This window comes from Cervus elaphus, chromosome 19, assembly GCF_910594005.1.
Source record: "Cervus elaphus chromosome 19, mCerEla1.1, whole genome shotgun sequence".
Classification (NCBI taxonomy): Eukaryota; Metazoa; Chordata; class Mammalia; order Artiodactyla; family Cervidae; genus Cervus; species Cervus elaphus.
This window is the reverse complement of record NC_057833.1, coordinates 34,050,255-34,063,350: the sequence shown is the minus strand read 5'-3', so window position 1 is coordinate 34,063,350 and position 13,096 is coordinate 34,050,255. Positions and strand designations below refer to the sequence as shown.

General features: G+C 44.3%; 1 protein-coding gene and 1 long non-coding RNA gene across 3 annotated transcripts in view; both read right to left on the bottom strand.

Annotated features, from left to right (window-relative positions):
- The window catches only part of LOC122675792, a 131,495-nt gene that overhangs the window by 26,819 nt on the left and 91,580 nt on the right, over positions 1-13,096 (bottom strand). For both annotated transcript variants that reach the window (XR_006335344.1, XR_006335345.1), the window contains exon 4: positions 1,738-1,845. This is a non-coding gene — a long non-coding RNA (uncharacterized LOC122675792). The remainder of the gene's footprint in view (positions 1-1,737; positions 1,846-13,096) is intronic.
- On the bottom strand, positions 2,587-5,094 carry SOX2 (SRY-box transcription factor 2). The gene has a single exon (XM_043874882.1). The coding sequence runs from the start codon at positions 4,652-4,654 to the stop codon at positions 3,689-3,691; it is 966 nt and encodes a 321-aa protein (XP_043730817.1). The 5' UTR covers positions 4,655-5,094; the 3' UTR covers positions 2,587-3,688.

The window sequence follows — 13,096 nt, the reverse complement described above, 5'->3', positions numbered from 1 at the left end:
TGAGCCATTTTCCCCTGGGACCATCTGTAATACCGGCTTCCCAGCATTGGCAAGAAACCTTGCTAATCTACTACAGCTCAGCAAAATACTTTAACATTCTTTATTTAAAGTATGGGAGGGGATGCAGGGAGAGAAAAAAATTGCAGAGGGAACAAACTATAATCTCATCCTTCTGCCATTTCTGTTCTGTGTATAAGGTTAGCAAAACATTAAATTCACCCCTTTCACTGCAAATTGAATGGTTTTAGTAAGCAGGATGATATCCCAAGGAAGGAACTGAACACTCAACAACTTTAGCATTGGGAGATAATCATCTCTAGGCAAGCTTACGGGTTTACCCCATTCTTGGAAATCATGTTATAATTAAAATATAATATGTTCAATATCGATCTAGCCATGAAACTACACATTTTGGGGAACCATTTAACCCAATCCAATGAGTGATGAAATATGCAGCATTTTCTTCAAATGCAGTTTATCAAAAGAATTTATATTTGCAAACAAAATGTTTTTCCATTCATTGGTTAGGACATATGGAGGGTTAGAAGAGAGAACACGAGTACTCTCCTTTCATGCAGACAGTAACAGTCATTCAAAACTAGTTCAACTTCCCACAATATCACTCTCTTGCCTCTTGCAAAATATTTGAATCTGAGCATTTTGCCAGTAAGTTGTTTTCTTTTTTAGACGGATCCTGTGGGGCTTTTTAAACTGGGAGGTTAGTGCAGTGCAATTACTCCAAACCCCAATACATATTTCTAATATATCTTTTTTTTTTTCAAATATATACACTCTATATAGTTGATTGGCTCAAATTCCGGGAATATTCTCCCCACCCCCCCAGCAAGATCATTTGGATCTTTATTCAAAGTTTCTTTTATTCGTATGTGTGAGCAAGAACTGGCGAATGTGCTCATTACCACGTGAATAATCTGTATATGCATTACAATGGCTGGCCAGGCCAGGGGAAATTCTTTTAGAGTCTCTGCATTAATTAGGGGGGGAAATGCCTCACTTAGAATTGGGAACTGGCATAATAATTGTCTCTCCCAGTACAATATTACCCTAAAAATGAGGATTAAAAAAGGAATAAAATAAAAAACCAACACATAAAGCAATCCATATGAAATAAAAAGAGAAAATATGAGGATATCCCCAGCTGAGCCCAGAACTAACATTAACAACACCACGAGAGAGAAATACTTTCTTGGAAAACGAGAAGATGCAAACCAATGGGATGAACTAATTTGGTGGCTGCAGCCGATACTTTACTCAAGGGTGAAAGGCGCAGCTGGATTCCAACTTCTCCAAAGTTGTGGCAAGTTCACACAACAAGCCCTTGAAATTGTAGGAAGGAAACCCACGCTCCTAATGCAGGACTCTAGGTTCCTGGTCCCCTTCGGTAGGGGAAGATGAGCGACGTAAGTAGTGAATAAAAAAAGTCCCCGAGTCGGTCTTAGATTCTCTGACTGCGCCAAAGCGCGCGGGTCCGCTGCGAAGCAGAAACATCGCTAATTCAAAGACCGTGGCGATTCCCCAACTTTTCCGCTCCCACTGAGGATAACTACAGTCTTTCTTTACCTTTCCTAGGGCAAAAGAAAACAACAAATCCAATCTTGTTTCTCCACCCCTTTTCCCCTCCCCCTACTTCTCTACTACTCTAGTAAAACATGTTTAACAGATCAAAAGCACAATCATCTCTAAATGTGATTAGACCGGACAAAGTAAAATATCTACCTCAGAGTTGATTGTTTTCTTCTTTAATATGGCTGTTGCCTGGCTTCTCTTTTGCTTGTTATCAGCTGCAGAGATTATCCGATTTGGGGCTACAGGCTTGGACCCGCGCTGTCAATTTAAGAAATGGAATTCGTGGAGGGAGAGAGAGGAAAAAAGAAAATAAATAATAATAATAAATAGCTGTGATAAGTCGGGGAGTTTTTGCAAGACGCTCTTTGCTTTCCCCCGTCCCTAAACAGGAAAATGTAGAGAAGAAAGTTTATGAAGTGATGGAACAAAGAAGCAAACCACTTGTTTCTTCTCAGACAATAGCAGGGCCAGAGTAATCCAAACACCCACCCAGCAGATGAGCACTTTGCTTGTCTAGTTTGCAATTATTCCTATACAAGAAGCATCATTTCCCCCTATAACCACGTTTCCAAAGGGCCATTGTGCTGTGAAGAAAACGAAAACAAAACCAGCCAACCTGGTTCTGATTTGGCTCAATACCCCATCTGCTAAGCTACATGAAATTTTTCAGAATTGACTCCTTTCTGGCAACAAGTGGCAAAAATCAGTTTAAGTCCCCATCATGCTTATTCATGCTGCTTAGAAAAGGAGGGGGTGGATTTACAATATATGTCCCTAGTTTCTGTTTTGGAAATGACATAAGCATTTCCATTTTTTCGAGAGTACTTATTCAATTAATCATCCAGCCATTTATTTGTTGCTGTTAACATTTGCTCATGCTACTGGACTAGAATACCAAGGTCTCAGGTACTCTGCTTTCTTGGCTGAGCACAGTCTATTCCCCGAGGAGCTGGGTTATAATCACAATGTTATCCAAATAAATGAAAGACTCAAGCATAATTTCAGTGTCCATATTTCAAAAATTTATTTATCTCAAACTGTGCATAATGGAGTAAAAACTTAAGTTGAAAATGTACCTGTTATAAGGATGGTATTAGTTCAAATATATACATGGATTCTCGGCAGACTGATTCAATAATACAGAGCCGAATCTTTAAAATACAACTACGGAAACTAAAAGTGGGAAAACCTTAAAATATCACAATAAATTTACAGAAATATTACAAACCATAAGAAAATATTTCAAACACAGTAATTTCATGTTGGTTTTTTATCTGAACAAAATGGAAAGTTGGGAAACAAAAAAAGCTATTATAAATTACCAACGATGTCAACCTGCATGGCCATTTTTGCTTTTAACAGTTAAGTTAAAAAAATTTAGTACAATCTAAAACTTTTGCCCCTTTAGAGACCACGGAGATGGTTTTGCCAGTACTTATTCTAATTTTTTCCTTTTGTACAATTTTTAAACAATTAAAATGCCCAATCTGATTAATTTTCTTCTTTGCACTTTTGCAACTGTCCTAAATTTCAGCTGCAGAATCAAAATTCAGCAAGAAGCCTCTCCTTGAAAAATATTGGCAAATTCTCAGCTTATAAACAATGGACATTTTGATTGCCATGTTTATCTCGATAAATACTGTACAAAAGTTGCTTGCAAATATTAAAACATTTTTTTTTCGTCGCTTGGAGACTAGCTCTAAATATTATTGGTAAAGACTTTTGCAAACTTTCTGCAAAGCTCCTACCGTATCACTAGAACTTTTAAAAAGTTTTGCGTAGTTTTCTTTCCTCCAGATCTATACAAGGTCCATTCCCTCACCCTCCCCACCTCGCCCACCCCAGGTTTTCTCTGTACAAAAATAGTCCCCCCAAAAGAAGTCCAGGATCTCTCATAAAAGTTTTCTTGCCGGCATCGCGGTTTTTGCGTGAGTGTGGATGGGATTGGCGCTTTCTTTGCAGCTGTCATTTGCTGTGGATGATTTTATTTTATTTTTTTAGCGTACCGGGTTTTTCTCCATGCTGTTTCTTGCTCTCCTCCATTTCCCTCTTTTTCTTTGCAAATGTCTCCCCCGCCCCCTCCAAGTTCACCGTCCGGCCCTCACATGTGCGAGAGGGGCAGTGTGCCGTTAATGGCCGTGCCGGGCACCGGGCCGCTCTGGTAGTGCTGGGACATGTGAAGTCTGCTTGGGGCGGCGGGCTCCGGCACCTCGGCGCCGGGGAGGTACATGCTGATCATGTCCCGGAGGTCCCCGGCTTGGCAGGGCGCCCTGGAGTGGGAAGAAGAGGTAACCACGGGGGGGCTGGAGCTGGCCTCGGACTTCACCACCGAGCCCATGGAGCCAAGCGCCATGCCGGGGGTGCCCTGCTGAGAATAGGACATGCTGTAGGTGGGCGAGCCGTTCATGTAGGTCTGCGAGCTGGTCATGGAGTTGTACTGCAGAGCGCTCACGTCGTAGCGGTGCATGGGCTGCATCTGAGCGGCGCCGTGCGCGTTGAGGCCCGGGTGCTGCGGGTAGCCCAGCTGGTCCTGCATCATGCTGTAGCTGCCGTTGCTCCAGCCGTTCATGTGCGCGTAGCTGTCCATGCGCTGGTTCACGCCCGCGCCGAGGCCGGCGCCCACCCCGACCCCGCTCGCCATGCTGTTGCCGCCCGGGGCGAGAAGCCCTCCCGGCAGTGTGTACTTATCCTTCTTCATGAGCGTCTTGGTTTTCCGCCGGGGCCGGTATTTATAATCCGGGTGCTCCTTCATGTGCAGCGCTCGCAGCCGCTTGGCCTCGTCGATGAACGGCCGCTTCTCCGTCTCCGACAAAAGTTTCCACTCGGCGCCCAAGCGCTTGCTGATCTCCGAGTTGTGCATCTTAGGGTTCTCTTGGGCCATCTTGCGCCGCTGCCCGCGGGACCACACCATGAAGGCGTTCATGGGCCGCTTGACGCGGTCCGGGCTGTTCTTCTGGTTGCCGCCTGCCGCCGCCGCGGTGGAGTTGCCGCCGCCGCCGCCGCCGCCGCCCCCCGAAGTTTGCTGCGGGCCCGGCGGCTTCAGCTCCGTCTCCATCATGTTGTACATGCGGGCGCTGTGCGCGGGCCCGGCCCGCCGGCGGCCGCCGACCCTCGGCCCGGCCGGGACTTTGGGGGGCCCGCGGGCGGGGGGGAGAGGAGGAGGGGAGGCGGGCGGGGGTGTCGGGAGCGCAGGGCTCCGCGAGGAAAATCAGGCGAAGAATAATTTGGGGGAAGAAAAGAAAGAGAGAGGCAAACTGGAATCAGGATCAAAAAAGCGCTTCCCTCCTCTTCTGGCCGATCCAGCCGCCGCCGATGATTGTTATTATTATTTTTTGGAAAGGCTTAAGCCTGGGGCTCAAACTTCTCTCCCTTTCTTTCTCTCTCTTCTTCTTTCTCTCAGTCCTAGTCTTAAAGAGGCAGCAAACTACTTTCCCCCTTTTGCAAACACTCTCTTCTCTGCCTTGACAACTCCTGATACTTTTTTGAACAAGTTAATAGACAACCATCCATGTGACGGGGGCTGTCAGGGAATAAATGGGTTTCCAGCGACCAATCAGCGCGCGGCGGCTCCTCCACTCGAGCCCAGCCTCGCCGGCGGGTTTTGCATGAAAGGGGGCGGGGCCTGCCGCGCCGCCGGCCGCGCTGGGGAGGCGGGGGGGAGGGAGGGGGAGGTGGCTCCCACAGCCTGCCTGCCAGCCACTGAGAAACCTTTGTATCCCCTCTCGCAGCAACAGGTCACACCACACGCCTTTTCGGAGGAAGTGGGTAAACAGCCCTAAGACTACGATATTTTCTTCTTTAAACTTAATCTTGAATTTACTCCGTTGCTGCGGGCTGCTGGAATGAGGAGGGGGGCGCGAGAAGCTGATGTGGGTGGGGGCAGGGCAGAGAAGGTGGCTCAGTGAGACTGTCCCACCAGTATTTCGGGAAGCCAGCCTTGCTGGAGTTGGTGTGTCATTGTTCTCCCGCTCCTCCGCACACTTCCCCCAACTCCAGCCGCTCCAGCGCTTCTCCCTAAGCTGGCTTCTCCGCTCGCCCGGCTCGCTCCACGGGTACGGACACTCGTTCGCCCCCTTCTCACACTGTCCCGACAAGTTCTGTCCTCAAAACCTTCTTGCTTCCACGTAATGTGCTCTTTTTTTTTTTTTTTTTTTTAAATAAAGCCTGCCCCGACTGTACGGCTGCCTCCAGAGCTGAGGTCAGACCGGGCCTGGGTGAGCAGCCGAATCCACCCTCTTCCCGGCCCAGCTCAGCCCGCGGGGCAGGAAACCACAGCTTGGCCCTCACCCCAGCCACAGCTCCCACCCATCTTCCTCCACTCAGTCCGTGCAAAAGGGGACGCTCGTCCTCTCTCCCCACTCTCCTGCGCTCCCCGCCCCCACCCCACCCCCGCCCCAAGGGGGGATCTCAGTGGAGCGGGGTTCCAAAGGGGGGGCTGGGGGGGAGAAAAAGATCAACAGAAGGGCCCAGAGAAGTGCGGGCTATGGGGGAGGGTAGTCACAACTTCCTGGCATCCCCGGGCACTGCTTGGAGGTGGCTTTTGAGCCGCACTCACAAACTCCCTCCCACGCAGAGTTCCCAGGACTCCAGCAGAACCAGCCCTGGCATTTCCCCCACTGACTTCTACCGCGGTGGCCGCATCGCCCCGGCAGCCTGGGTCTGGGCTGCCCTCGAATGGGGTTCCCGGCCTGGGAGGCGGGGGCGGTGCTCTCCAGGCACAGGTGCAGGCCAGGCCAGGCAAGAGGAAGGCGACCTGGGCTGGAGAAGGGAGCGAACCCGGCCAGGCCCGGGCTGGAGGAGGATGGGATGGAGGCGGGAGTAGGGGCTCAGGAATCCTGCCCTCCCAGGACCCAAGAGGGTAATTTTAGCCGCTCTCCCATTGTCCGGACGTAAAGATTTCAATAGGTAGGCGCTCAATGCGCAGAGCAATGGCAGCACGTCCGTTACAAATAGGTAGTTTTGTTTCTCTTGTTGTCGCTACACGGAGTCAAACAAAGCCCCGTCTAAGTTTCCTTCCACTCTCTTGTTGGGATCTTTGTGGCTAAAATGCACTTGACTACAAAGCGGGGGGGGGGGGGGGTTGTGTGTGGGGGGGGAGGAGGTGAAAAAAAAAAAAAACAAAACCTGATGCCGTTTCTTTTTTATAAAGGGCTTAAACCATCAGGGTTACTTATTTTCTTTCTTCTGTAACACTCTCTCCGCCTCCCTCCTCCCCTGATCTACCCTTACTCACCCAAAGAAAATGTACTGAATAGTATCTGTCGGCCACGTTCCATTTATTATCTTTACAAAACTGTGCATTGTTTTGTTCCTTACTAACCTTCTTCCCATAACCTACCCCCCACCCCCGCCCCCCGCTTCAGCTTCTCCGATCCCTGCCTTCCGAGGCTTTTCTGTTCTAGTCAAACTCAAGATAAGTTTGCTCACTGGAAACCCAGAAAAGTTGTGGAAAAGTTGCAGACTTTTCTTAGTAAATTATTATTTCCAATCAGCCTCTCCTACCCCTGCATTTTCTCTTATTAGCACTTAAGTTACGATTAGTTTTAGTTATCAGGAATCCGGGAAGGATGATGCTAGTTCGAAAACTTACACACTTACTCTTCAAAATAAAGCAGTGTCTTCTGTTTATTCGAGGTGTAATATTAAGCTAAACAGGGACCTGGAGTTAGGAAAGAGAAAAGGTTGAGAGGATCTGGATAACAGGAGGCGGCCACCGGCTTTTCAGCGCGTCTGGTTTCAGGGATGTGGCTGGTGCGCCCCCTACTGGTGGATTCGCTTTCCCAAGACTATTGCTTTTACCTTTAAAATAAGGTGTTTGGAAATAAAGAAAAAAAAAATGAGGGGGATGGGAGTGAGAGCAAACTAATTACATGTAATCTAAACAAAAGAAAAGTTAACATGTTGTAGAAGCTATGGAACCAAATCACAAGAATCGGATTTAATTTGCTTAACTTAGAAATGTACATATAACCTCGAGATAAGTGGGAGGTTAAACCATGGGAAAAAATAGGTACAAATTATGAGATTCAACATATGAATGAATTGTGATTGTCCAGACGCCATGAAGGGCAGACCAAGCATTCACTTTATGATTGTGTATGCATTGGTCTGCGCTTAATAGCATTATCGGAAAACCAAAAAAAAAAGGTTATGGATAATTAAGTTTGAAGAAAAAAAATACAAGGGGTTGATGTGGATAATGGTGTATATATATTAAAATAAATACTAATAATGGATGGTTATAGAAGCAAATGTTATTAATCTCTCTCAAGGGTAGTAGTAAGAGGCACAGATTTTTCCTTGGTATGATATATAAAAGCTTTTATACATTCTCAGATGCATGTGTTTGTGCCTGAACTCTATAATAATGCATTTAAGAGGTTAAAGGGGCTGGCTAGGTCTTTTGTTAATTGCTTTTATCATATAAATAAGCTATGGAAATACATTACAATTGTGTTATCATTGGTTGCATTTATTTACAGCTTTATTTTAATTAAGCCTGCTGTACTTATCAAGGCAATAAACTAACTGTGGCTGGCGTTTATGCATAATAATGTGCTATGAAAATAAGATTAAAGAAGATGGTGATAGCAGAAACAATTTTCTCATTAAATTTTTTAGAACATATGCATTAAAAAAATCAGATCACCGGCCACTCTATTTCAATCCAGCACCATCACTGGGCCCTAAATATAATAATAACTATAACAATCATAATAGATGACAGAAGCAGCCCGGCTTTAGGCTTCTAACAGACGGCTACAGTACTAATAACAATACACCATTGACTACTGAGGAATCAAAATAAGACTTGGAAGAGAGTGTGCTTCATCCTCTGAGAATTTAAAATGTTGCCACTGGCACAGTTTATGAAAATTTGAAAGTGCTTAATCTAAAGATAGTGTAACATTTCCCTTCCTTGGGCAGCAAAAAGCTGCACACTTTCAAAGTAAGCTTAGAAATTAAGAATTCTTAATGCCCAGGATATTTTGATTCGATTTTGTTTTATTATAGGCCCCAACTTCAAATCCTTAACTGATTAAGTGTAACTCAGTTTTATTTTAAAAACCTTTTGCATTCATATTTCCCTCCTGAACTCCCGCATCCCTCCTCAAGTGTTATATCTGAAGCCAACTAACAATTTTGTGGAGATGGGGGACTGTAGACTTATTTTTTCTCCTTAGTGGCAAATAGAGGTTTAACTTGCAGTAATTAGGTGAGAACTAGCCAGGCATCTTACTATTATGATGCTTGTTAAAAAACGCTTCTTTTCTGCATCTGCATTTGAGTGTGTTCCCCTCCTCTCTTAATCTTCTTATGGAAATGAAGGCAAACGGCAGGGAACCTGCAGAGTCTTGGAGAATGTCCTTGTTAACTGGAATTTCTCAGCATTGCTAATTAGCAGAGTTTGACGACCACCAGTATTGGGGGGAAAGCTCTGTTTAACCACTCACAAACCATTCCGAGGAAGAGCAGACTAATTTTATTTTGTAATTAAAATCTGAAAAGGGCCCTATTTGACAGTTAGGGCTATGAGAGTTTTATCTCCCCGTGAAATAATTACTGCCTTGATAACTCAATTTTCTGAAAAATGTCAACTGCGGGTTCCAAAAGTTTTAATTTCATTACGTAAGGGAAAAAAAGAGAGAAAAATAGAAGAAAATGTACAGAAAGGATTTCTAATTCTGGAACTGGTTAAATATATTAGGAGCTAGATTTGGCCAAATGAAGGGTTTTTTTTCCTTCTTCTTCTTCCTCTTTTAAATCATGTTTCCTTCGAATCCTAACCTTCCAACCAGCTCCAGGGAAAGTGACCATAGCAGTGATCATACTGCAGTGAAAGAGATCATACCAGCAGTGTGGGAAGTAAGAAGCGAATACAACTAAAAAGAGAAGTACGGCAACCCAAGGAAAGTTCCTGACTTTAAAAGCCAAAAATAAAGGAAGATTTTCAGTGTTTGGGACAATGTTGGTGCAATCTGGTAAGATGAGATTTTATTGACATTTAGCTCCCAACACAAGAAAAAAGAATACAGAATTATAAAGAAACTGGTATGTCAATTTTTAAAATGCTTCCTTCCCCCTTCCAAACTGTAAAAAACCTCAGTCACTCCAAACTGGATCATGTCACAAGACTTTCAAAATGATCAACACTTGACTCTCCAAGATTTATGAAACAAACATAGGTAAATAAAGGTAAAGAAAGAAACGTATTAGAGGATTTTTTTTCCTTAAAAAAAGCACCATGTATTTCCCCAGAACATCAATACAAAATAGTCTGGAAAAAGTTAGAATACTGAAAGGAAGAGCAAAAATTAGAATAGAATTGTCCTGTTACCAAACTTCATTTGCTTTAGGTTGTGAAGGGTCCCTCACAGGAAGGAAATCCAAGGGGGATACTTCAATTTTTATAAAGCAATTTTCAAAATGATAGAAACTTTCACCTGTATTTCCCCCATTTTCTTCCTATTGCCAAACTTGTCAGCTTTTGGAAGTGTGAAGGATTACTGACAGCAACAGAAACGGAAAATTCTACCTGATACAAAGGACTAGCATATACCTCTATCCCTTTTTATTTACCAAGGCATAGATATGCATGTGGATGCATGATAGAGTGACAATTTTAAATTGCTTGATCATATTTTTTTCTTCTTGTCTGTCCCTTCAGCACCTTGCATTTAATTTTCAGAAGTGGTATTACACATAACAAATGAATAAGGGGATAACAAATGCTATTTCAGTCCAGACCCAATTTCACCAAATAATTTCACTCAAGAGCTGTAAGGACCCTTGAAACCTAAGGAATGCAGGGCTACTCTGCATTCAGTTCCTTTTTATACACATTTCTTTCATCTAATTCCCACTGATGAAATAAATACATTTTAAAAAGAACTCAATAGTTATAAAACTAAATATATCTCCCCTTTCAAATTACAGCAACAGAGTTATATATAATCACTGGTGTATGTCTTTAGGGTTGTATATAATAATAACCATATTGCTTATAGTATTTTATATATACACATATATATATATACACACACACACATCCTTATATATTCCAGCTTAAATGTTTTCTGAAAATATTTAACACGATTTTAGAATTCATTTCTATTCCTGAATTATCACATAATTTTAACATAGGATTCAGTCTCTGTACTGCAGCTATTGTCCACGGAAAAATTCAGTGTGGCCATTAAATAATCTAATTATTTAAATAGAAATTCTCTTTTTAAAAAGACAAACTGAAAATTTAAAGGCTGCCATTCTGGGGGAGAATGGATACACGTATGTGTGTGGCTGAATCCCTTTTCTATCCACCTGACACTATTACGACATTGTAAATTGCTATATTCTAATACAAAATAAAAAGTTTAATTAAAAATAAGTAAACAGCTGCCACCAGTGGTTTTCATTTGCACTGAAAAAAAAAATGAACCTCTGATTTTGATATTAAATTTAGGAGAAGCAAATGAAAAATAAAAATCAGCATATAGATCACCAAGAACTAACTGCAAATGGCCCAAAAAACACATGGGCCTTTTCCCACCTCTAAATCATTGCTCGTGAGTCTAAATACTCCCTGATCTCCTTGATTGACCATACTATCTCACGCAATTAATCATACCAAAGGAATAGGGTTTCCTTAGAATCTTAATTTTCTAGTGACTAAGATTGTTGCCCCCATTTTAGGAAAAAGATGATTGTCTCAAATTCTCCAAATGTAATTATTTCAGTTGACTATGATCACAACTTTTGTGTGAAGAACAAATCTAAGTCCTCCTTAAAGTTTCTCTAGGCCATATTAAATGACACATAAATGACACCAAAGTGTGGGCTGAGCTCCTCACAGCCTGCACTGGCAGCCCACCAAGCAGAGAGCACATCTATCCCTTAGCCTGGTCCCTTCCAAGCTATAGAAGTGGGGTTTAATTTCCTTCCTTCTGGAGAGTTCATGGTGCATACTGCTCCTGTGTTACCTGCAAAATCCCCTTTCCAGAAGTACAATCAGGCGTAATACAAATTCCCCAAGAGTGACAACTCAACAACCTCACAAGGCAGAGGTGTCTGACACACCAAAAAGCAAGTTGGGGGAAGAAAGATCTGCTTAATTAGGGTGTGTGTAAGGGACAGGAGTACTATCAAAGGAAAAGGAATTAAGATTTTCACGGGTTTCCATGAAAATACACTGAAAGCAAACCATTGGAAAAAACAAACACATACCGTACAATCACCATCAGCTCTAAACAAAATTGTTACCTACTTTTTCTCCAAGATTTGCAGTAACGTCTAGCCCCGGAAAGTACTGTAAATCAAAGTATACGCCCATACTGGACGGACTAGCATCCTCAAGGCCTCCCCTCTACATCTGGAGCACTCTCCCCAAAGCTCTTCTGCTCTCAGAAGAAATGTCTGAAGAGTCTGCCTTCCCAGGGGCCCACTTCTGCTCAAACCCTAGCGCCCCTGCTTCCAGACCTGGCTTAGGCTCAGATGAAGTTGGGCTTCCAAATCCATCCCAACGGAATTCTCAGATCGCTAGCCTGATAATCTTTAAAGGCTCCTTCGGAGCTAGGACTCCGACTTTTATCTCCCCTCCCACACTTCTTTCCTTTTTGCAGGCTCTCCTTACTCCTTTTGCTTCCCGCTCCACCCCCCTCCTTAATTTGAAGATCATTGACACGATAGGCTGTAATGAGTCCTTCAGAAACTGTTATGATCTACGGTGACAATCTCTGCACCTAATTCACAGATTATTGACAAGCACTGTGGGCTCAATGGTGTCAAGTTGTACTTATAGTTTCAACACCCTTCAGCAACCCACATAGCAGCTGGGCCCTGGATTAGGACCCAAAGTCTGGCAGCATTTATCTGCCCACTGAGTGGTGGAGAGGTGAGGATCTGTCTACACCCCAGCTCCTGCCCAAGCCGGGCTGTACTTTCTCCCTGGTTCCCTGTCTGTCTCAGGGTTGGATCAAGTGAACTTAAAGATCCTCAAAGTTTAAAGACAAAGTAAAAGAGCAAACAATAATAAATGAGGGTTCATCCTTATAATCTCAGTTTTAATAATCATTTTCTACACTCCCAAATAGCTACCAAACTCCGAGCCTCATATACTGGCTTTCAGAAGGAGGATTTATATTCACCAGGAAAGGTGTGAGGGATGGAGGGGAGAGGGGTCTGAGGACTTGGCACCCGGTGGGCCCAAAGCTAGGCCAGCCCATCCTCCTGGATCGCCCTCAGAAACGGACAAGATTGACTACTTACAAAGCAGGGGGCCCAGGCAACAGACGCGGGCTCTGGCCTGGACCCTGGGACAAGAGACCAAAAATGCCCGCCCCGCCCCTAAAGGGCACTTAGCTCCCGCAGAGAAAACGCAGCGGGTTGCCAGAGTTGCGGCTTTGCCTGCTACTGAGGAGTCAGCCGCCCGCTGCCCCCTCCCCAGGCCCCAAAGATGCGAGGCTGCTTTCCTGCTTGCCAGCGTGGGGCGTGAGATTCCTGCAGGGGCTGA

Coding starts and splice junctions, on each gene's coding strand:
- SOX2 (XM_043874882.1), bottom strand. CDS start 4,654: ATGTACAACATGATGGAGACGGAGCTGAAGCCGCCGGGCCCGCAGCAA.